The 24,896-nt window shown below is 37.7% G+C and overlaps 1 protein-coding gene across 1 annotated transcript in view; it reads right to left on the reverse strand.

Annotated features, from left to right (window-relative positions):
• ANTXR1 (anthrax toxin receptor 1) overlaps positions 1 to 24,369 on the reverse strand; it is a 169,232-nt gene extending 144,863 nt beyond the window's left edge. Inside the window, exons 1-3 of the mRNA XM_021707778.1 lie at positions 24,351 to 24,369; positions 13,796 to 13,867; positions 8,811 to 8,882 (exon numbers count right to left, since the gene is read on the reverse strand). Coding sequence (XP_021563453.1) covers positions 8,811 to 8,869 — 59 coding nt within the window. The 5' untranslated portion in view covers positions 8,870 to 8,882; positions 13,796 to 13,867; positions 24,351 to 24,369. The remainder of the gene's footprint in view (positions 1 to 8,810; positions 8,883 to 13,795; positions 13,868 to 24,350) is intronic.
• Positions 24,370 to 24,896: the final 527 nt, after the last annotated feature.

A 24,896-nucleotide genomic window follows, 5' to 3' on the forward strand; every position in this document is an offset into this window, starting at 1 on the left:
TTCCCAGATGTGCTGAATTACTCCAAGTAGGTTCTTTTTACTATCATTGCAACTCAACATGGGAGCCCTGAGACCGCCTCTAGACACACTGCCTTTGTGCTCTCATCTGGAAGAAGTCTCACTAGAACCATTAGACAAAGGAAACAATTTTTATTTGGCTTCATGCTGAGACAGTGTTTTGTACCTGCATCCCTCTATACAGGGATAGACTGGCCAAGTGTTGAAAACTTCAGAGAAGGGTATGAGCCAGGGAGAGGTGGGGACTCACTCACTGAATTACTGCTGGATAAGCTATGATCTGAGGTGGGTTTTGTCCAGCAGAGTTTGAGGCGATCCCTTAGCTGTCTATCAAAGCCTCTAACAACAGTCATGATAGTAACAACATCTAATGTTAACGAGCTCTTATTACACACCTGCACTGTTAAGCCTTTCAAAAGTTCTGTGGGGTGGGGACTATCATTACATCCATTTTCCAGATAAGGAAATGGAGGCAATGAGAGGTAAGGAACTTCCCATGGTCTCAGACCACATGATGTTATCTCTCAATTAACAGGACAAGAGAATAAATAAATGGCTACCCACTACCATTTTTCTTAATTTTGCCAAAAAGCCCTCTCACAGCTAAATGAACAATACCTCAAAATAGAATGAGTCCAAGTTCTTTCAAGCACTCAATATCTGAAAACTTTTTCTGTCTGTCGTTATTTTTAAATTTAGAAAAGGTTTTTAGAAGTACGTCTCTTGGTAACGGCAGCCTATAATCATTCTGCTCCAGGAATCAAGTGATGTGTTCAGAATATGTCATTTTCCCCTGTGACACTAATGGCAAAACCACATTCTCAACCAAACCAAAGGCTGACTGAGAGGGAGAAAGAAGTGTGGTCTCTTGGTTTCCACTCAGCAGTTGGAGCCAAATGTTCTTGGCTTTCTCTCCACCTCCTTAAGCAATAAGCAAGATACTTAACCTCTTAACCCCATCTGTGAAATGCTGATGCTACCTCTTTATCTCTTTGTGAAAAGTATTTCCAAGCTCTAGTTTTCAAAGGCCATGAAGATGAAACATGTAGAGGCCACAAGCTTTTGGGAAGCTGTTTTCTTGAAGACATCAAAGAGGGTTTGGGTGGTGAATTATGTGTGTTTAGATTGGTTTTAAATGTAAAACTACACAAAAGTAAAATTGTGGGAAATCCTACAGTATAGCAACTAAGAACACAGACATTGGGGCTCTGCTTTTAGGTTTCTACACTTTTATATCAGAGTGGCCTGGAGCCTTCTCTGTCTCAGTATTCCCATTTATAAAAATACATGGTATAAAAAATAAGGTAATCCTCATAATAACCCTATTAGTTAGGTACTATTGTTATACTGATTATATATGAGAAAAGTATTCTAGGTTATTGATTATCATAATCCCTTAATAAAAGATTATATACAGATTTTCTAAATATATCTAATAATATTATATCTATTATATATAGATATACACATATGCAGATATATGTACATATATATTGTGATGACTTCCTTTTAACATTCCAGGGATAAGCAGCATAATATGTAGAAGCAGTGCATGCTGGGAGGCTATGTAATGCAATAGAAAAATCACTGGATTTAAAATTTTTAATTTTGTGAGATACAAAAAATTGCATTGCCACAGAGTATATAAATGATTTTCAGCAAATAATGCAATCTCTCTGGGAATCATTTTCCTCAGCAGTAAAATGAGGTCAGTGAGTTGAATAAGATATAATAATCCTTGTTGTTATACTTTGTTTTTAATCTTGCAAAATTTGGAAGAAAGGTGAAATTCAAGTCAAAGACAGTGATCTTGGTGTACACATTTTAACTCTAGCTTCCCTTTCCAAATTGCTGTAGAAATAGCTAAACTAGTGTAATAGGGATGCTATTTTTTCACTGTTGGAAAATAGGCAAGGGTCATACTTATGCCAGAAACTCAGAATTCCTGCTGAGTGGGAAGAATTCAGTGGGAAGCTGCTGAGGTCAGAGTGAGCGAAGGATCCACCATCCTGGGATCTTGGATCACAAGAATAAAGCCTGGGAGTAGATGAAGGGAGAAGTTCTTAACAAAGGGATCGGACATCTACAACTGACCATCTTCCTTTAAACTCAAATTTCTCCTTACTTTGGAAACACTGCTGGGTGTCTGAGAAAAAAGTTAAACTATGTATAATTTTTATCATTTTTTTAGCCTGAGATTTTAACTTCTTTTTTTTTTTTTTAACAAAGATGATGCATAATCCATAATAGAACTCACACCAAATCCCTTTACTGAAAAACCTAGTTGACTTGACTATTTAGTCACTAAGCTCAGGAAGTCTCAGCAGTTGGGAAGAAGAGGAGAAATTTTAGAAATCTGAGAAAATATCTCCCTTTGAAATAAAGTTATATAAGAAACAGGGGAACACATAACAAATTCTAATTCATATTTATGTTAAAGACATTCCATCTCAAAAATAATAGCAAGGTCACACACACATGAAAAAATTTAGAACAGGAAAATATTTCCAAGGATTAAAGATATTATGTGTCAGTTGAAACTGTAATTGAAGTAGTGAAAAGTAAGTTGGGTTACTGCAAAACAAAACAAAAAACAAAATAAACAACTTGGGCTGGTGAATTATAGGACCTGATTTAAATATTCTTCCTGAAGAGAAAAAAAATAATGACAGATTTTAAAGTTATACTTAGAATATAAAAGAGATGTTAGATATATTTAAGAATTAATGAACAGACAGAAGAAACGTTATCATAAAGGAAATAACAGACGAAAAATGTTTTAAGCTGAAGAATTTTAAGTCTTCAGATAGGATGGCTCAAGTACTATACAAAGTACTATACACAATTAATGAAATAACTCAGATCTAGATAGATTCTGCTAAAATTTCAAAAAAAAAAAAAAATCTAGGATAAAGAAAAAAGTTCTAAAAGCAGCCAGGAGAAGAAAACAGGCTACCCATGTAGAAGAAACCAATTACACTGGCATCCCTCCTTTCTCTAATACATGTAAGTTGACTATGAATCACTGTCTTTTAAAAATTTAGGAGAAAATATAAGAACTTTATTTTCAATTGAAATATTTACCTGGAGGCAAACTGAAGAAAAAAAATCAGATAAGCAGGGACTTAAACAGCTTAACATTCACACATCCTTCAGGAAAACCATTTCTAAAGAAAGTCTCAACAAACTGAGAAACTAAATATATTTTAATAAAAACTTAAAGTACTGGAAAGAATGTATGTATTCATACATATTCAATAAAATCAGTAAATCTTAGAATAAGTTGAGATCATTATTGTTAATATGCTTATAAAATACAATGCAAATATTTCTTACAAAGAAATTCCATAAGGAGAATCAATAGATATTATCTAACTCTTGCCATTAAAAAAGCAAACAAAACTCATTGACAACTGCTATTAGAATGCAAATGAAATTATACTTTTTAAATCACTGGAAAACTAGACAAACTATAAAAATAATAAAATAATGAATCATAAAATTTAAAAAATACACATACTAGAATGGATGAATACATTTAAAAACAAACATTAGGTAATTTGAATAGAAGAAATAAGAGGAAAAAATAGGTTTATACAAATGTAGGATAGGGATATAACCAAATATATACTTTATTTGAAAGATTATAAAGGTATATGATACATTTAAAATATCAATACACTGGTAATGTCTACTACTTCTAAGAGTAGAAAGCATAATTCAAACCACAACATGTAAAAAACTGAGATAACTGCTAAAGAACTTCTTGAATAATGACTCAGGCCTTGTTTGTTTTCCTTGAGTTCTATCAAACCTTGAACAAACAAATACTTTTTATATTAGTTAAGCTATTCTATAGCATATACAAAAAGATTGCCAACTCATTTTTCCAAGTTCATATAATCCTTTTACTTCCAACCTGACCAAAGTCATATAAAATAAAGTCACAGAATATATTCAATATTAAATATTGATAAGTAATATCTTCCATCTTATAGTAAATCAAATCCAGAAACACAATAAAAAATAGCAAACCATGATAAATGCGGTTTACTCTAGGAATGCAAGATTAGTTTTTCATTAGGAAAACTTTGAGAGGTCAAGGAAATAGAAGAAAGATATAATTATTTTTAATATGGAAAAAGAGTATTTAATGAAGCCTAACTAATTCAGCAAAAACATTTAAAAAATAAACTTTCATTTGAAGAATTATTTCTTAACACAGTAGATAAAATCTTTATGATGTCAACATCCGATAAAATATACAATTGTGAAATGCAATTGGGATTTAAAGTCTGAAAATTTTAGCCAACATTAAAAAAACACACAGAAAGATATAATGGCTATAAGTATTAAAAAAGAGGATAGAAATGATCATTAACTATGAATACTACAATATCTTAAGTAAAAACGACTTCAAAATTAACTGGAAAAAGTATTAGGGCTAATAAAATGTTTCTTTAAAGTGGAAGGATAAAAAATAAATCTACAAAACCTATTGAAAAACTATTGTTTTCTTCTAAACTAATATTTCTTGACCTTTCTGGGGGAGTGAGGGAGAGAGAGTTACAGGCCTCTGTGGATGCTAGTTATATGCTTTCTCCTATAGAAAACCTATTGACAAGCACATAGTTCAACAGAAGCCCGTGGTCCATCAACTATAGGTTCACTGATCTAGAGTAAACAGAAACAATTTATAAAATGTAACAGAAAAGCATTTGATTCAGAAGGGAAACAAAACTTGAAAATGCTGAGAAAGAAGTTCACAAACACTATAAGAGACTGATCTCAAGAAAAGAACACAATCTTACTGAGGCACATAAAAGAGAAGTGATATATCCTTAAATAAGAAAATAAGCACAGTAAAAAATGCACTGTCATTGTTTCTGAGGTCAATCTGTTTTTTTCACACAACTCAAGTGAATATTCCAAGTACATTTTGGAGCACAAAAAAATTATTTAAAATGTACATGGTTGGAAAAATCCATTAAAGACCAAGGAGATTTTCACCCAAGATTAGAAATGAGGAAGAATTTGCCCCCCAGATGTTAAAACTAATTAAAATAATGTGGTCCGAGTATAGAAACAGACAGAAAAACATAACAGAATAACAACAGAATAGAATACCCAGTAATAAATTCAAGTTTATCAAAGAGTTTAACTTTTCAAGAGGTTGGTAAAAGATATTTCACAACGGTAATGGAAAAACTGGCTAATCAACTGAAGAAAAATGTTGGCGGCTGGTCTTATAGTTTACATAATAATAAATTAAAGAAGAAGTAACGATTTAAATTTAAAAAAGAAGTAAAAATACTATAGGTAAAGGTAGTCATAAAAAGAACAATGAATTAAATAAATAAGTAAATAAATATTACCCCAGACCTAAGAAAAAATTAAAAAACAAAAAGAACAATGGCAGCCCAGTCACAATTATTAACAGGGATACTAAATGTCTACATAATATATAGAAACTAAAATTAAGATATACATTAGAAGAAAATATCATAGCCAAATATAACCAGAAATACAAGAATAGTCCAATACCAAAAATGTTTTTAGTAAATTTCACTGTCCTAGTAGGTAAAAGAAAAAAATGACCATTTAAATAGATGGCAAAAATGAACCTGACTAAATTGAACATTTATTACTGATTTCTTCTAAGTAAATAGCTGGACTTCCTTGTTATAATCTCATTTCCAAATGATGATACATGTAAAGTTAGGAACAAGACCATCCTTGATGTTTTCAGGAAATCATGTGTAGTAGTTACTAAATTATTCTAATGTATTTAAATTGACTTACACAGTTCTTTATACTAATAAAGTAACCTACAAAATTTGTTATAGTTTGCCAATTGTTCAAACTGATGAAGCTAAGAAATTTTGGAAGAACAACATGATATAATGTAATATACAGTAGCTGGACAAAATTTAGAATTCAGAATCTTAATGCTAGTTCTGCCAATGACTAGTTATTTGACCCCAGAAAGTTACTGAAACTCTTTGAACCTCAGTGTCCTTATCTGTAAAACAGAAGTAACAGCAGCCAAGATAGAGTACACTTGCTACTGTCTATATCTCTTGCTGATTACAACAAAAAACTTCGAATAAAGTAAAAAAGTAAATGAGTGAAGACTGAAAAGTAAACAAAGCTGGTGGATTGGGGAGGAAAGTTAAAACCTGCAGAAATGACTGCACAATGGTGAGTTCTAGGATTCCCCCACTTCCTTTCCTTTACGGCTTTAACCTGAGGATAAATCTTAGTCACATGATAGTGGCCTGGGATGTCTCCTAAAAGGGCAAGAAAATCTCCATATTTCTGGGAATCCCTGGGAAAAGGGGGCCATATGGTTTAAAGAATATGGGAAGAATCCTCATTTTTACTTCTCTTTTATTACTCCTGACTTTGCCAAGGGTGGCCTCCGTGGAGAACTGGATGACAGCAGTGTGGGTGGTCAAAACTCCAAAAGAAATCCCATTTTTTTCTTGCTAAAGAACTTGGGAAGGAAGGCCTTAGCAATCCAGACAGTGTGAGGGGGATCTTGGAGAGAAGGGATCTTGGAGAAAAGGACTTCTCTAATTCTGCATATAAAACTGTGCAAGTCCTAGGCTTATCCTGGAACTGCATGTGTGCAGCTGTGGACTAAGGATCCAAAAGACTGTAGGAAAGATTGAACTGTCAGGGAAACCACAAAAAAGATAGAACTTGTCTTTACCCACAAAAGAGATAGAACTTGTGGTCTGAATCTAGCCAGGGTGATTGCTTACTGAAGCAAACAAAGGAAAAAAAATCCCTTTCCATAGGATTTAAATATGATCCAGAATCTAAACAACACAAGATTCAAAAACTGTCATGATATACTTTATTTTGACGTACAAAGCACCTTAGAAAACGTGATCAATTCTGAAGGAAAAAGACACCTGAGATGCCAATCCTGAGATGTTGAAATTATAAGATAAATTTTAAAGCAGCTACAATAACTATTCTCGATGAGGTAAAGGTCAACACACTTGAAATGATGGAAAGATAAAATTCACAGCAGAGAAAAAAAAACTTTGAAAAAGAACCAAATAAAAATTTTAGAACTGAAGAACAAAATATATAACAAAAAATTAACACTGTACTCCAGACTGGGCAACAAAGTGAGACTCTGACTCAAAAAAAAAAAAAAAAAAAAAAAAATTAAGTGAATGAGTTCAACAGTAGAATAAAGATGACAGAGGAAAGAATCAGTGAGCTAGAAGACAGATCAATAGAAATTATTCAATGTGAAGAACAGAGAAGAAAGATGGACAAAGAAATGTACAGAACATCAGAGACATGTGGAATAAGGTCACAAAGATTTAACATTTGTGTCATTTGAGTCCCAGAAGGGAAGAAGAAAGTGATTGGTGCAGAAAAAAATACTTGAAAAATAATGGCTGCAAACTCCTCATATCTGGTGACAGATTTATTTATAGATTCAAGAAGCTTAGCAAAGACAAAACAAAGTAATCTGAAAGAAAACCATGCCTACAGGAGTTCTGCAGATGACTAGACACACCTCAGAGCTTCTCAAAACGCTTGGCTGATATTGAAGTCACACAGGTTTCTTGGATTTTATGATTCTCTGTTGAACAGAAGGCAGTAAGGTAAACTGGAAAGAATGTGGAGCCTGGGTAGGGCCTGAGTTTTGCTTGGTGTCCTTAGGAAGGGGAGACTGCCTCAGTTCCTCCTTCTGTTAATAAGGAATCAAAAAACTCCTGTTTTTTGAATGGGGTTTTTGTGCATCTCAAATGACATGCATGCATATAACAGACATATAATTACTGTTGAAGGAGTAACAGAAATGGAAAACTTCTACATGGCACAGAGCACTCTTTTTGTTAAAGATGGGAAATAAAGGCATGGAGAAAAATGGGGACTAGTTCAGATTTGCTGATTTGAACCAGAAAACCTTACTCCATCCTGTTAGTTATATTCTCATCTCTATATGTTATAATAGAATGTTATAGTATAAAGTCTCCTTTCCCTCCCTGTACTTGCCCTTCTTCCTTTGCTTTTTCCAATTTGTCCATATATGTCTGCCAATAATCCCATGTGTCCTGCATGGTGCTTCTCTCATATGGACTACATCATTATTTAAAAGTGCACAGTGTCATTAACAGGGAAAAGTGATCATCTCCACTCCCCAGGATACTTTCCTAACTATGAATAGACTACATATCTCTGTTACTGCTAGTTTTCATCTGCAAGTAAAATGTGATAAAACTCCAAATAATATTTTTATTAAGTTAGGTCTAACCATTCCTTTTATGGCAACAACATTCTTCTACACCTGATGCAAATTTCCATTAATTTTGCAGTACTATAAACCCTCCCATTCTATTCCTTTCCTGGGTAATTACGAATGATAAAATATTTCAAGCTCTTACCTTTCTCACATGCACTTATTATATCTCTGAAATTTTAATCCACAAAATAAATCTAATTTAAATAGAAGAAAATACAGTCCCCCAAGAAGTTGGTTTGCTAACATCTTGTTCCAAGTTAGCAACTGAGTCGACAATCAGACGTAAAATTTATCTTAATGTGATTTAGCCATTCATAAAATTTCACCAACATCAGGAATTTCTATTAAAAGTCACCATAGAGCAAACTAGCAGAACGCCATGTAAAAAGTTAAAGGCTTAGGTTAAAAGAGGGACTTATTAGATTAAAATGATCAACAGGTCAAAGCACTATGTAACAAATCTCAGGGCCACTCAGGAAGCAATGGATTATTTAATGACAGGAATGAGAAGTATCCTTACCTGTCTTCTGTCAGTTTCATTAAGGTTGTTCCTCGAGTAGAGAAGACAATAAAAGACATTCTTAGCTGTGGGCTGGAAAGAAAAAGAAGCTCAGTGAGGTCAGACAGAAAGACTATGGCATGACATTCCCGTTAGGCTTCCTCCCTGCTGTTCCCTTTCTGTCATGGTTGCCAGAGCTGAAGACTCACAACCCACAGGGGGGCATCCAAGGCTGGTGCTGCAGGTGTTGATTAGCCAGTAGTGGACTTGAAGCGTGAACCAAGAAGAAAACCTGCTGCGCCTGTCTGGAGGCTGCTTCCGACCAGACACAATCACTCAGTGAGTGTGGATTTTAAGAAAGATAAATTCCATCGTTGTCCTGTGTTCTGTCTGAAGAAGTATGCCTCTAGAAGGGGACTGGTCTGCATGTATCTATAAAGGGTGGAACCCCAGTAGATAAAATGCATGTGTCTATAAAAGGAGGACATAGACAAAATTTGACCATGTCCCCACAGTAGTCTATATATTCTATTCTATAATGAAGAGTTGCAGCTTGATGCCATCAGCCATTAACATCATACAGTTAACTACTTTTGCTCTGAAAGAGGAATGGCCTTCTAATTTCTCCTTGGCTTCCAAGGAGGCTCTCCTATAAGGAGAGAAAATGCTGACTGGACACAAGAATATCTATTCCAGTTGGTGGTTATACTTCTCATTATTAATAAGCAAACTGGCATGGTTTTTATATGGCAGCACTCAGGAGCACTGTCAACATCAATTCATGTTCTAGGAGACAGAACCACTCTCAGCTAAAAAGCAAGCACGTTTCTGAGTCTGCAAGATGAACTGTCAGACTACAGTGGATTCAGCAATGAAATGCCATCCTGTGGGACCAATTTGTTCAACTATGATACCACTAGTCTATTTCTTTACAATGCAGTAACCTCCCACACAATCTGGCTCCAAGCCTTAAAGTTCCCACTTCCCAAAATGTTTTTGAAACCTGCCCTCCCCCATCTCTTAGCATAGGACCCTGACCTCAACTATCTGACTACGGCAATTGTTTCTTTGCTGGTGACTGCCTAGCATTAATCTTGCTCCAATTCATTCTTCACACTGCTCCCAGAATTATTTTCCTAAAATTTAAATTACATCGTGGCCAGGTACAGTGGCCTATATCTGTAATCCTAGCACTTTGGGAGGCCAAGGTAGAAGGATCGTTTGAGTACAGGAGTTCAAGACCATCCTAGGCAACATAGCAAGACCTCATCTTCCCAAAAAAGTAAAAAATTAACCAGGCATGGTGATGCACACCTATAGAGCCAGCTACTTGGGAGGCTGAGGTGAAAGGATCACCGAGCCCAGGAGTTTGAGGATTTTGAGGATGTGGTGAGCTGTGATCATACCACTACAGTCCAGCCTGGGCAACAGAATGAGATCCCTGACCAGAAAAATAATAAATAAATGAACGAATAAATAAATCTTGTCACTTATCTGATATAAAACCCCTAATGGCTCCTACTACCTCCAGGACAAAGTCTAAATTTATTACCATATGTCTGATGCACCTTTGTAAGCCCTTAGCATGGTGTTTAATACTTGGTAGGAGCCAAAACAATACCTGGTGGATTGATATTGGGCTCGTGTGAAATGGACCTCAGTTTTCTGTCCATGATGGTTTGCTCCCTGATATTACCTCACCAGTGCTAGGCCAGCAGGACACTATGTCTTAAGTGATAATAATAGCAATAATAATGATTGTTTAGTACTATAATAATGGCTATCCTTATCAAGTTCCTGCTATATGCCACCATTATCGTAAGTGATTTCCATGTATGGCCTCATTACACTTGGAACTGCTCTGTGAGACTGGTACTATTATTATTCCTATTTTCCACAGAAAGAAACGAGGCCCAGAAAGATGAAGAAATTTCCCCAAGGTTACACAAGGGGGAAGTGGCAAAACTGGGGCTTGAAACCAAGTGTTCTAATTCTAGACCTTGGGCTCTTAGCCATTGTGTTATGCTGCTCCCCTTCTATCAAGTTCAGCTCTGGGAAGAAAAATTTGAAATGTGGGATATGTAGGTCTCCAAGCAGTCATTGGCATATAAGTCTAGGTAAGTGGCACAATTTTAGAGTTATTAGCATACTGACAGGGGCAAAGTTGTTCAGAGAGCATGTAATCAATAAGAAGGGAAGTGAACCCAATACAGAACCATCATTGGAAGGGCCAGCCAAGGTCAGCGAAATGATATGAGAACCAGAGATGGGAGGAGAGTTTCAAGGAAGGATAAGTCTGCATCCAACGAAACTCTTCTATGCAGCAGACTAAGGATTGCAAGAGGCTCACTGGACTTGTCCTGTAGGACATCCCTTAGTGACCCTGGTAAGAGCAAGCAGGTGGCGGGTGGGGCCAGATGGTGGCAGGTTAAGAAATGAATAAGAAGTAAGCATAAGGAGGCAGTGACTCTTTAAAGATACATGAATGAGAAATCAGTGAAGAAATAGGGTCGTATCTATATATAGGAAGGCATGATCAAGATATTCTTTGTCCTTGTTTTTTTGGGACCAGGGCAGAAGAGATGAGTTGATATCTGCAGACTGTGGAGCAGGAGAAAGGTAGAGGAACATATAAGAGAGAAACAAACACCTGGTGGAGATGGGAGACAATGAAATAAATGGGACTAAAATGGAGAGATTGGCTTTAAATAGGAGGAATACTTGGATCTCAGAGACTGATGTGTATGACATATATGTATCTTTTAAGAGTAGATTGGAGCTTGTCTGCTACTCTCTGGATTCTCAGTGAGGTCTTTTGCTGACAGTGACAAATGTGAGGTGTAGGTTGAAGGCTTAAGGAAAGTGGTGAAGCATTAGAATCATTATTAGAAAAATGGGACAGGATCAGAAAAAAGTCAAATCAAAGGACTTGAAATATCATAAATCCCATTGAAATTAGAAATAATACATTGTGCTGGCTTCAGTCACTGTTATTGAATAAATATACTTCCTGTAGTACCAGTTGCCTTAGACTATTTATTACAATAAATAAACAAATAAAAATCATCCATTTGCTCACATATTCAATAATACTGACTGATAAGCACTATGTGTCTGGCACTACTATGGGTACATGGGCTGTAGCTGTCAAGAGAATTCAGCCCCTGCCTCATGGAATTTGCATGACAATAAGGAGGTCTTGGTCTCACACTTCAAGGGGGTCCATCACCAAAGAGGGCTAGAAGAGACAACCAGAGGAGAATGCCTTGTGGTCTGGATTAGGCCATGTCAACTCCCCTGGTCCTCAGTCTCTTTGTCTATAAAGCAAGGAGACTGAATTAAGCGTTCTCTCGATCCCCTTCCCCTCCCTCTCCACGCCAACATTCTTTGCTTCTGAGAAAGTGAAGAGTCTGGAATTGCTGGGGGAACTGGGAAAGAAAGATGTTGTATGCCCACTTGAAGCCAGGTGCTAGGCTAGTTGGTTTGCACATGTTTTCTTTTATAGGCCTCACGTGTAAATTAGGTTTCAGTCAAGGTAAGTAAATTGCTATGGTTGCACAATGGAACTTGGATTCTAATCCACATGTGCCTGACTTCAAAGCCTATTCCACTAGACTCCTCTGCTTCAGAGGGAAGAGAAGGCAAGAAGATGGAGCAGATAGTGTCAAGGATCTGGAAGCAGATTTGTTTTATTCACTACAAAGGACCAGTGGATGAAAGTACAGGAAAGGATATTTTGGCTTAATGACAAAAAGACTTTGATGAAAACTGGAATTGTCCAACTATTGTTTCCTTCAAAATGCAGCAATTTCTCACCAGAACTATGCAAGTTGAGGGTTATTGAATACCTCCTATGATAGCTTGGAAAGCTGTTCCTTTCAATTCGAAGTTTCTATGAGTCTCTTAAATATTTTTTTTAACATCACCCATATATTTGTTTCTCTCCCTTCCCTGTACTTTTTTCCCCTTTCACCTCTTAGCATTTGTTTTTCTCCCAGTCATTTGGGTAGATGTTCCTTGGCATTGTTGGCATTGCAAAGAGGCTACTTCCTAACCCTTTTTCTCTAATTAGACAGCGAGGTATGTGTTGAGACCATTAACTGAATTTGGAAAGAACAAGTCTGTTATTATCTAAGACTCTCAGAAGATAACCTGTACTCTGAAACAAAAAATCTTACTCAGAGAAGAACTTCTTGGTCACTTATATCAACTGGAGGACCCTACGGAGGCCATCTTGCATGAAGGGGAGCTGTGTCAGAATTTACAATGATTGGACCAATTTTATCAAAGGCCTTGACATCTTGCTTCAAGTACATCCATGAAAGCTGTCACAGTTGTGTTATCCCTAGAAGACTGTCCACAAGTAGGGCACAATGACCTCCTTTCCTTTCCTAGTGAGCATCCGTACTTACTGGAAAGCAGTATCTCTAGGACTCCCACAACATTTGCAGTGACTATGTTCAAAACTGCACTGCCTTGCCTGGGAAAACAGTGCTGACATGCTCAGAGGATTCTCTTAATAGGACACATAGCTAGGGTGACCAGCTGTCACGGCTTGGTCAGGACTAAAGAGGATTCCTAGGACATGAGATTTTTACTGTTAAAATTGGGAAAATTCTGGGCAAACCGGGATGAGTTGGTCATTCTACACCCTGTACACCCTACACATGAGTCCAGCTAGAATGTGCCAATTTCTCCAGCCTGAGGCACTGTGCAAGAACAATTTTAATGATCTTTTATAAGAATGTATTATTCAACAAGGGAGGGAGAAGATTAAATATTTTAGTCTTATAATCAAATCTGGCTCCTCCTGAAAACATGAAGCCCATAGTTACTCTAATAAGTGGCAAGGATGAAAACCAAGTAAACAGTCTCTGGTCCAAGACATGAGAGACTACCATTATCAAAAAGCATCCCAAAAGTAGTTAGCAGTTAGTCGAATAACAAACATGGGCTGGTTTTACTCATGGCAAGAATTGCAAGTGAACAAAAGCATCATTTCTCACCTGATGAATTTATGAGCCAACTGTTCCACAAAGTAATAGATTTCATTCCAGTGGTGTAGCACACTTCCTGATCTGGGAAAACAAAAGCAGATGTTGCTTGACTCCGGTGTTCATGTGTCTTTTCCTTGTATTATTTCTCTTCACATTCTGTTATTTTGGTATTTGATCTAGCCATTATCTAGACTCATTATTTGCAAACTATATAACTTGGAAATTATTTTAAAGGCTACTTAAACCTCCGTTAGAGTTCTTATTAAATAACTCCTTCACTTTACCTTCTACTATGCCCACTCCACAAACCCAAACAAACCCTGAAAAAAAACAAACAAGCCCTGGGCCCCAAAAGATTCACAAGTGATTTTCACATCTTTGAGAAACAGTTATTTTTGTGCTATGTTAACAATCTCTCTGATTGGGGAAGAAAAACTATTCCAATTCATTCAAATGAAGTTGGCATAAACTAAGATAAGCAAATGCCACACCCCAAGAGTCAAATTTCATTTGTAAAAACAGATGCAGAATCTCTAATTAAACTATTAGCGAAACTAATCCAGCAGGAATCCAAAATAATAATAATTAATAAACTGGTAGAGTTTATTTCAGGAAGATGCTGATAGTTTAACAATTAAGAAATTCTAATGTAATTAGTCATAATAAACAAAGAAGAAAAACTATACAGGCTTTGTTATATTAAAAAGGGGTCCTCCTACCGACAAAAGAGGGATACTGTTTCCCTAGGACATGAGGAATCACAGATTTTAGATTTAGAAAGGGGCTTCTTTATTTCCAAGTTTGACTTCTGTTTCACTTGAACCATCTCCTATAGCTTTAATTCTGCTTATAAGTATTTTCCACAGTGCTGGTACTCAGTTTGTTGCAGTGGGTTCCTGTTAGTTTTTTTTTTTTAATTGAAACCCACTCTTTTCTGTAGCTGTGATGCCTTCTTCCGTCACCAGAGACTCTATTTCAGCTGAGCTCTGCATTTCTGCCTGCCATTCTAATAATTGCTGAGGTTAGAGTTTGTTTCTTCTACTTAGACATTTATATTGCAAACATTTTCCACTGGTTTCTGATTACTATTATTTTTTAGGTACTCGCAATTTACAAATAACTTCAAGGAAATTATTTGCTGCTATTTTTCTTTGTTTCAAACTATATTATAGATTTTTTTTTTTTTTTTTGAGTTGGAGTCTCACTCTGTCGCCCAGACTGGAGTGCAGTGGCTGCTCCCGGCCACCGCAGCCTCGACCTGCTGGGCTCCGGCGATCCTTCCGCCTCAGCCTTCCGAGTTGCCGGAATTACAGGCACGCACTACCACGCCCGGCTAATTTTTTTTTTATTTTATTGTAGAGATGAGGTCTAGCTGCCCAGGAGAGTCTCGAACCGTGGGCTCAGACAATCCACTCACCTCAGCATCCCAAAGGCGCGGGATTACAGGCTGAGCCACCAAGCCCGGCTATTATAGACATTTAATAAGATTTTTTTGCCTTCCTTTTCATGGTCCAATATTCCTAAGAATTCTCATTTGGGTTGGACATATTCTACCTCTATAAGGATAATTTATTTTTCTCTGCTCCATATCCAGAAATGATATATTTGTCTGACCTGAACAAAAGTAGTACAATATGGTTAGGTCATGCAATGAAAAACTCTATGTCACAAGGATGTCCCACTTTCCCTAAGTTAATCTATTAACTTCAATTATGGGAAAATCCTTAAACTTAAAAACTGATTTTAAAAATAAAATTTAAAAGTTTTAAAGCAGTTAGAGCAATTCTGAAAAGGAAGAACAAGGAGAAAAGAGCTTGCCCTATCAGACTTAATGACCCTAAACACATGACACATGATATAATAGTAGAGTCAATGGGATAGAATAGGGAGCCCAAATGCCAACCTATGTGAGATCTGACTATGTAGTGAAAGAGGTTGTTTTATGGAAGAGGGAGGTTAAACCCTTTAATAAATGATGCTGAGAAAATTGGGCTCCTAACTGAGAAAAAATTCAGATCAGAACTTCATACCAGATGTAACCCTAGAAGTATTAAAAAATGAATGAGAAACGCACAACATTAAATCTGTTGTATGAATTATAGATACGTATGTCCTCAATTCAGTGAAGGGGTTCTTAAACCAGATACAGAAAGTAGAAATTGTTTCTCAGGAAAGAGATAATTTTGACTTCCTGATGTGTCTAAATTTTGGAATGACAAAAAGACACCATAAACTAGCCAAAAGACAAGAAAAGAATGAGAGATGTTCACAACAAATGTAAGAGGCAAAAGATTAGTGTCTAGGATATGTGAGTAGCTGGTACAAGTAAATATCAAAATGGTAAACAATAGAAAAATAGACAAAGGATCAAAATAGGCAAGTCCTTGAAGGGTGGTAAATAAGCATATGAAAAAAATTAAACTCCTCTAGTAAATAAAGAAATGTTTATTTAAACAATTGTGACATACGACTTCATACCATTCAAATTGGCAAAAATTAAAATGTCTGACAATCCTAAGTGTTGGTGAGAATATGGGTAAATAGGAATGCTCATACATTGCTGATAGATATGGAAATTGAAATAGCTACTTTGGAGGGCAACTTGGCAATACATAATGAGGTTAAAGAGAAGCATTTCCTATGACCAGCAACTCTGTTTCTTGGTTTATACGCTCCCATGCAAATAAGGGAATGTACAGAAGGATTTTGTTGTAGTGATGGTCATTGTTCCATTGTTTGTTAGAGAAAAAAAAATATAAATAACCTGTATATCCATCAGTAGGTAATTTCTGTGAATATATTCATACACATTATTTCTTGAAAAAATAAAAGTGTGAAAACTATGTTAACATTTGCTCATTTGATGTGCAGAACTCATGAGTGCCCATTATATTATTCTTTGTTCTTTTTTGAAGAACACAGATTGTTCTAGAATCTCATAAAGTAGACTGTACACAGTGAAAAGATAGGATTCAATCCTGGATCCCTCTTCACTTATGAGAAATATTAATTATACTACAGCACATTATATTTTCATGTGCTAACCTCAAACCTTACTTTGTTTGATATTTTTTTTTTTTGAGTTGGAGTCTCAGTCTGTCACCCACACTGGAGTGCAGTGGCTGCTCCTGGCCACTGCAGCCTCGACCTGCTGGGCTCTGTCGATCCTTCCGCCTCAGCCTTCCAAGTAGCTGGAACTACAAGTGTGCGTTGCTACTACGCCCGGCTGATTTTTTGATTTATTGTAGAGATGAGGTCTCGCTGCCCAGGCAGGTCTTGAACCCGCGGGCTCAGGCAATCCACTCACCTCAGCCTCCCAAAGGCGTGGGATTACAGGCTGAGTCACCGAGCCCGGCTCAAATCCTACTTTGGATAATTTGTGATGATAATAGGCATGACCAGTGATAGAAAAATAATCCTGGGAATTTTGTATTTCTTAATAACTATTAAAAATAACATCACCCAGCACCATTCTGTGCTCTTCCAAAAATTCAAAGTTGAGTGAGAAAGACAGAAGAATTAAAGTGCAGCATGTGGTGACACGTGATGCAGTCGAGATCTGTGCATCTGGAACAATGAAAAGAAAATGGCTCATTCTACTTGTGCAGGCTTGGAAGGGGTGTGGTCTTTAAACTGGATCTTGAAGGACAGGTAGAAACTTGTGAGGAAGGCAAGGGGAGAAAGAGCATCTTTGGCATAAAACACCGAAGCTGCCAAGACAGGCTATACCTGGCGAAGAGCAAGTAGTTTCATGTGGAGGCACCATGGAGCCCTTAGAGAAAGTGGTGAGGAGGCGTTGGGGGTTCCTCCTGCCAAAAGCAACCCTTTTCAGTTCCACTTGCTCAGCCTTTATACATATTCCATCTGCTTGGGACACTCACTATTCATACTGGCAAACTCCTCCTCATTCTTCAATACTCAGCTCAGTCTCTCATGCTTCTGACCAATACAGACAGGGCTCATTGCCCTTGCCTCATGCTCTTAGGGTACTGTGTACATCTCTCTGTCAGCACCCTCTGGTATTGGGTTACAGATGGTCTTAAAGAAATTTACCTCCTGAGAATCTACCTGTTTGATGGATGAAAAAAAAGAAGGCATGAAGAGGAGAAGCCTCAATTGCTTATGGAAACCTCTTGATCTTTTGCCACCTTGGCTTGGATAAATACCCTGGCTTTGGGACTCAGATGGCTCCAGCCAAGTCTTGTGATCCTATGTAAACTAAGGAGCCTTCAAAGATGGGTCATTAAATTTAGAGTATAGATCCTTGGTGACTGGGACTACCTAATCATCAATAATAGATCTCTGAGCTGAACAGCAGCTGAAGTCTCCCATGGGCGCACCCAAACTACACATCCTAGCCCTGGGATTTTAAAGCTTTAGAAATCCTCTTGCATGAAGACCCGGCCATCTTCCTAGACAAGCTTTACTTGTATATTTCAAATTGCATGGACTGCTCCTGGCTGCTCTCCTTCAGTCAAGGGGGTGAATGCTCTGGTCCTGAGAGTCCCCTGTGAGGGTCTGGCAGATATGGTCCAATGCTGTCCAGGTGCCTCAGAAGAGGCACCGCATGACTAGCTATAAGCCATAGTGCAATCCAGAATTATTATTATTATTTTTTTTGAGTTGGAATCTCACTCTGCCACCCAGACTGGAGTGCAGTGGCTGCTTCCGGCCACCGCAGGCTCGCCCTGCTGGGCTTCAGCAATCCTTCCACCTCAGCCTTCCAAGTAGCTGGAACTACAGGTGCGCGCTACCACACCCGGCTAATTTTTGATTTTTATTGTAGAGATGAGGTCTCACCAAGTTGCTCAGGTGGGTCTCGAACCCGTGGGCTCAGGCAATTCACTCATCTCAGCCTCCCAAAGCGTGAAATTACAGGCTGAGCCACCGAGCCTGGCTGCAATCCAGAATTCTACAACTCCTTTCCATTGCAATCAAGACATTTCCTAAAACACCAGCCATCAGTCCCCACTTCTGAAATGCAATGCTATTTTTTTGGCCCATGCAACCAGTACAATTAATCTCTGAAATTTTGGTTACTGAGGGGTAGGGTAAAATGACTAGGGAGGTATCCCACACCTTCTCATTCTATGTCTGATCTCATCAGCAGAGAATTTCTGCAGTGAGGAAATTATACTAGGAAAGGCAGCATGTTGGTGAAAGAGGAACTTGAACTAGAATTGGGAGACTCTTCATGACTCTCTGCTTAAGGAGCAGGGGTTTAAAGTAAATACTTTTTGGATGCTGTTTCTTTATCCTCAAGGATTGACTCTACTTCATAGACACATTCAGTTTGCATTTCTTTAGTCCTTAAACAGGATCACCCAATGATAAATCATGCTTTCTTTTGTCTTAAAACATTTCATTTTCACTATTCTCCTACCTGACTGACATGTAAAATTTATACAATTTTGGTATTCACCTAACCTATTGATGCTAGATGTACAAGGAAAATTTTTAAAATATCCTTGAGTATAGGGAAAAGTCTAGATCAATCAGAAACTTTCTTGCTAATGGTTAGATGCTGCATTTTCTCAAGAAAAATAAAATAAAATGAGACCCCTCCTAAGACAAAAATGAAGGCAAGGAGGTATAAACAGGCTTCCCATGCTATCTCTGCTAATAGCTTCCCTGTCACTGTTGGGGTTTGCTGTTTCATAATATGTAAGTGATCATTCTTTAAGCAACTATTTAAGCCTTGACTAAATTATACTGCCTTTGAGCCATGCCATACTTGAGATGTACATTGCCTGCTTCCTCAAGTATTAACAGTAAAAATATAACCTTAGATTCTGTGAGCCAAACTGGTTTTGTCTTCTCTGGGTTATTCTGGGATTCCAAGGGTCTCTACTACTAAAGGAGCAAATAAGTATAAGGCTATCTGGAACTGCACCTTGGACTCCTTCTACTCTTTATTACTGAGCCTTCCTTACCCACATATGCAGGCTTTGTCCTTCCCAAGATCAGACTACTCCTTGGAAGAGGAAAGGGCCCAGTGTCTGCTACTTATGGTTTTAGCACAGCAGCAAGCTTGGTAGGGGTACTGCTCATATTTCTTTAATCCAAATCTCCAGTGGCAGGAGGCTCGCCTGCCTGGTACCACAGTCTACCCTCTTGCCTCATCACTACTCGCTGACCACAGCTGGATTTCCTATCCCTGACCTCTGGGACCTCAACCAGATTCCTGTTCCTCTCCCATAAGAATAGATATGTTGGGTCTATGACTTAGTTTGAACTTTCTGTTGAAGTATGCGTGTCTCACCTGCACTTGGCCTTGTGACTGATTTTCTAGTTTGGAAATTGCTTGAGTAGTTACTCCTACAATAATCAACACAATGTAGTTTAGACTCCTGGTTTTTTCTCAACCCTGAAGACTGACGTGAACATCAAATCAATGCCAGAAGAAACCAGGTGTTGGGTGGGGAAATGGCACAGACTGGATCCAATTCCCGGTTCTCTCTACCCTACAAAGTGTAGAGAAACCTAATTCCTCATGCCGGTATGTTTAAGAGTTAATGACCCTAAATCCTTGCTATAGAGTCCTGATAGCATCTTCATGTAGTATGGCTCACCCAGCCACTATTACCAAAGCTGCAAGGTGGAAATAAAGAATTCCTTCCAAGCCCAAATATATTGTACACTGTTGTTCATTTTCTTTTTCAGAATTGCTTTTAACATGTAATTGCTGGGCAAACCTTAGTCACAGACAGTTACAGTGCCATGTGTTAGAAATAAGTGGATGTGAAAGGTCTTTGATTTTTACTTAGTTAAGTCTTAACTCAAATGCAGCTCCAGGCCCTGAAGAATTCCACAGTCTAGCTTGGTATCAGGATGGTGCAAAGGGTTCAGGGCCCTCCTTGGAATTTTGTACCTCTGTTTCACTGTATAAATCTCAGCAAAATTTGGAATTCAAGTAGCCTCCCAAGAATTTCGCTTGAAGACAGTCTTATAGAGTTCTCTGCCTGAAGATTCTTTCAACACACTGGAGTCCACTTGAAACCAAGAGTCAGTGCCCTCCCACACTGTCATCTGACTTGGTCTTACAGAAGGGTTCACTAGACCATGGGAAAGGAAAGCCACCATTCCTCACTACTAGTCCCATAAGGTCACTACTGAAGGCAGATCCAGAGTTTTTTTTTTTTTTACTTATTTTTGTTTTTCTAGGCTCTCTCCAGTGTTTGGAACATGATAAGAAGTTAAGAAATTTTTGTGACATTGTACTCACTGGGTCTTCCCAGTGTAGGATTCTGCATGGAACCTGGCATTGCGCTCAGGTTACTGTTCAATTACTTCCAAGGGTCTAATATGCAAATAGGATTAAAATAAGACTCCAAATCTCATTCTGACTTGTTTTCTGCAATGCATTATTTTCTGTTTATGTGAGTTTCCAAACCTCCTTGTGGTTAAGTTCCTTAGAAAACACAGGCTCTTTCCATTAGCCACATGCACAACAAGAGTCAGAAAGAATCAAGTTGGCCACATTAAATTTACGCTGTCCCTCCTTTTGCACAAAAAATTAGAACATAATAAAAGAGAAAAAGAAAGCTTGCAGTTAGAACCATCACTCAGGAATTTTTTAATCCTGGAAGAGCAGAGCAGCTCTGAGGATGGAAATTACAAAACTTTCAGTCCCTACTTTTCCTTAGCCCCACCCAGCTGAAGTCATTGATGTCCTCAGCGACCCACTTGGGTCCCCAGCCAATCCTAGAAGGGTACGGATATGTTTAGCAGCCTGGGGTGCATATAAGTGGGACCCACAATTAGTTCTGCTGTCAAAGACCCTGTGTTCATCTGCTATTGTGCCCTCTCTTTCCTCTCCCCAGTTTCTTCCGTGAGCTTCCTCTCCTTCTTCCTAGTCTTGCACCACACCCTGACTGGCTGGAGTTCTAAACCTGACCCAGGCCCTCAGGCCTTGCCCTCTTATTACGGTTGAGGGTCACAGTCAAGCCTCCCTCCTGCTTATAAAGCTTGTCTTTGACTCTTGTCTCCACTCCAGCTTCTTTAGATACCAACAGAGACCCCAAACAAGTCACTGAGTACTATACTTTGAGATGGGGCCACCTACTCTGCTCCGGTCAGCCCCACCTGACTGACTTGTGATGAACTTTCTGTTAATCAATCTAACTGATGCCTATGAAAACAATTACTCATAAGCTGCAGAATGTAACTTTTGTTAGAGATTTGGGAAATCAGTTTGGTGAGATGTGGCTGATTTTTTTTTTAAAGAATAGGATAGAAATATCAGAATATACTGCATACTGTGACAGAAAGAATGTTACACAAAACTTTTGGTCAATTATGTCTAAGTATCGTGTGTGCTTTGTGTCAAGATATAAAATGTATTTTCTCTTGTGGATCGTGATAAAAAAGGTCTCGTAACAAAATATCTACTTTCATCTACACTCTGTCTTTCCCAACACACGCGAGTGTGTGCTTACATGCCAAGGAAAAGCCTAAAAACATTTTCTCACATCAACTATTGGTACTTTTGGTGCAAATTCAACACAAAAGTGTTGTTAAGAACACAGACTATCGGTTAGTTGCCCACGAGACATTTCCCATAATTGAAATGTACAGCTGTGGCTCCATTTCTCACACTTGCCAGTGTCCCTGAGATGTCACTTGGGAGGAAGTGACTCAGAATGAGGGCACCAAAGGAGAGGATTTGAAAATACTGTATTATGAAAGCAACATGCTCATTGTTGGAAATATTGAGGGGTGGAGGGGATGGAAAGACAAGCAAAAGAAAGAAAATAATCCCATCATCTCACATCTCAGATGACTTCATTGCCCACACTATTGTGACTCTGCATTCAGGCTTTTCCCAAGCATATACACTTTGTGTATTTATTTATTTATTTATTTATTTATTATTTACTTATTGAGTAGGAGTCTCACTCTGTCACCCAGGCTGGAGGGCAGTGGCATGTTCACGGCCACCGCAGCCTCGTCCTGTTGGGCTCAGGCCATCCTTCTGCCTCAGCCTTCCAAGTAGCTGGAACTACAGGCACGTGCCACCATGCCTGGCTAATTTTTCTTGATTTATTGTAGAGATGAGGTCTCACCAAATTTCCCAGGCTGGTCTTGAACCAGTGGACTCAGGCAATCCTCTCACTTCAGCCTCCCAAGGTGTTGGGATTATAGGCGTAAGCTACCATGCCATTTTATAGATACACTATTTATAGATACACTATTACTGGAATAATTCCTTGTTGTACATTTAGTAAGTTTTACTTTTTCACTTATAATAGCATTATGATGAACATTCTTTACATACAGACCATTTCATACATAATGGAGGTAATATGTTAAAACTTTTACTGTGCTTTTCTCTTTGGCATTTGCACAGAAAGTGACCTACCATACCCTGGACAGTCCAAGCCAACTATCTGCCAGGGTCTACAGTAGAGAGGTAGGGGATACGCTTTTCCCAACAGTGATATAAAAAAGACGGGGAAAAAAGTTAATATTTGAGATTCAAAACATGATTTTTGCAGCAACACAATTGGTTTGGAAACAAGACTTTGTCAAGAAAAGCTGGCTGGGTGCAGTTGCTCATGCCTATAATCCCTGCACTTTGGGAGGATTGCTTGAGGCAAGGAGTTCAATGCCAGACTAGGTAACATAGTCAGACCCTGCCTCTACAATATTCTTTGCCCAGTTTCTATTGGGTTGCATATGTTTTTTTAGTCCAAGGGTGGGCAAACCTTTTCTGCAAAGGTCCAGACAGCAAATATTTTAGGGTCTGGGGGCCATATGGTCTCCATGGCAACTGTTCAACTCTTTTTATAGCACAAAAGCAGCCATTGACAATACATGAAAAAAATGAGTGTGCTTGTGCTACAATAAAATTTTATTTACAAAAACAGGCTGCAGGCCATAATTTGCCAATCTCTGTCCCAGACAGTGATTTTCTTTCAGCCTTGTTTTTTCTAATTTCTATATTCATTGTCATGTCTTTCTTGTGATAGGATAATATGAAAATCTGTATTTTTTTTCCTAATAGCTGAAATTTTGGTGTCCTTCACTATTCATTTCCTGTTATTATTGCTGAGAATGTGGACTGGAAAAATTGTGCCTTGGGATATATGGAGGCATTCTTTGTGACCTAATAAATATTTCATGGGCATTTGAAAGGAAAATTTATTCTCTATGGGGTATAGGGCTCAAAACATATTTATCAAATCAACCTCATTAATTATTATTCATATCCCTGACATCCTTTGAATGCTTAAGAATTCAGAGAGATTTCTTTCAGATTCTGCTGAGATAATATGGTTTTCATCTCCAGTAGTCAAAATAAATGTGCATTATCTTAATGCATTTCCTAAATATTGAAGCCCCCTTGCATTCCTAGGATAAATTTTTTAAGTTTTATTAAAAAGTTGGTGGTAAGTTTTGTGTATAAAGGTTTTATCCTTGGTAGATAAGGATACTAGATACATGCTAGCTTCCTAAAATGAATTGAGAAACTCTCTATCTGTTCCTGTTTTCAGTATACATTTAACTAGTATTGAAATTTTCAGTTCCTTAAAGATGTGACAGAACTTTCAATGAAATTAACTGGTCCAAAATCAAAGGACCTCCTCACAAAAACAAATCAGTCTTCCTCAAATATCCAGATTCTATTGGTAGGGGAAAGGCAACATCTGATAGACTGAGCATTATACCTAAAGGGATTTTTAAAACTCACCATACTGGACTATTATTACTACTTTAATTCAAAATTTGGAAATTTCCCTCCCTCCTGCTATTCAGTAGGTGGACTAGGAAAGAAGCAAAGAGGTATTTGGGAGCTAAAAATAAACAACATTTTCTGTATATATAAATGTAGCATAAGTAATTTTTGCTATCTTGCATTAAAATTTTACATTTTCATTTTTTCTTATGAGAATCTGCTCTTGCAGTTTTATAGTTTGCTATGTAATCTCATTGCTAACCTGATGACTTCCTAATTTTTCTAAGGCCATTACTTCTGTTTCTTTCATATCATGTCTTTTTCTTTTACTTTTTTTTCAAATATATTTTCCATTTTTATGTCAATATTTTAAAATAAATTTTTCAGAAAGGGTAAGTGAATGTACACATTTTACATTTTCTTATGTTTGAG

The sequence above is a fragment of the Carlito syrichta genome, unplaced genomic scaffold, assembly GCF_000164805.1.
Source record: "Carlito syrichta isolate Samal-C Ts95f unplaced genomic scaffold, Tarsius_syrichta-2.0.1 Scaffold124511, whole genome shotgun sequence".
In the NCBI taxonomy this organism is placed as follows: Eukaryota; Metazoa; Chordata; class Mammalia; order Primates; family Tarsiidae; genus Carlito; species Carlito syrichta.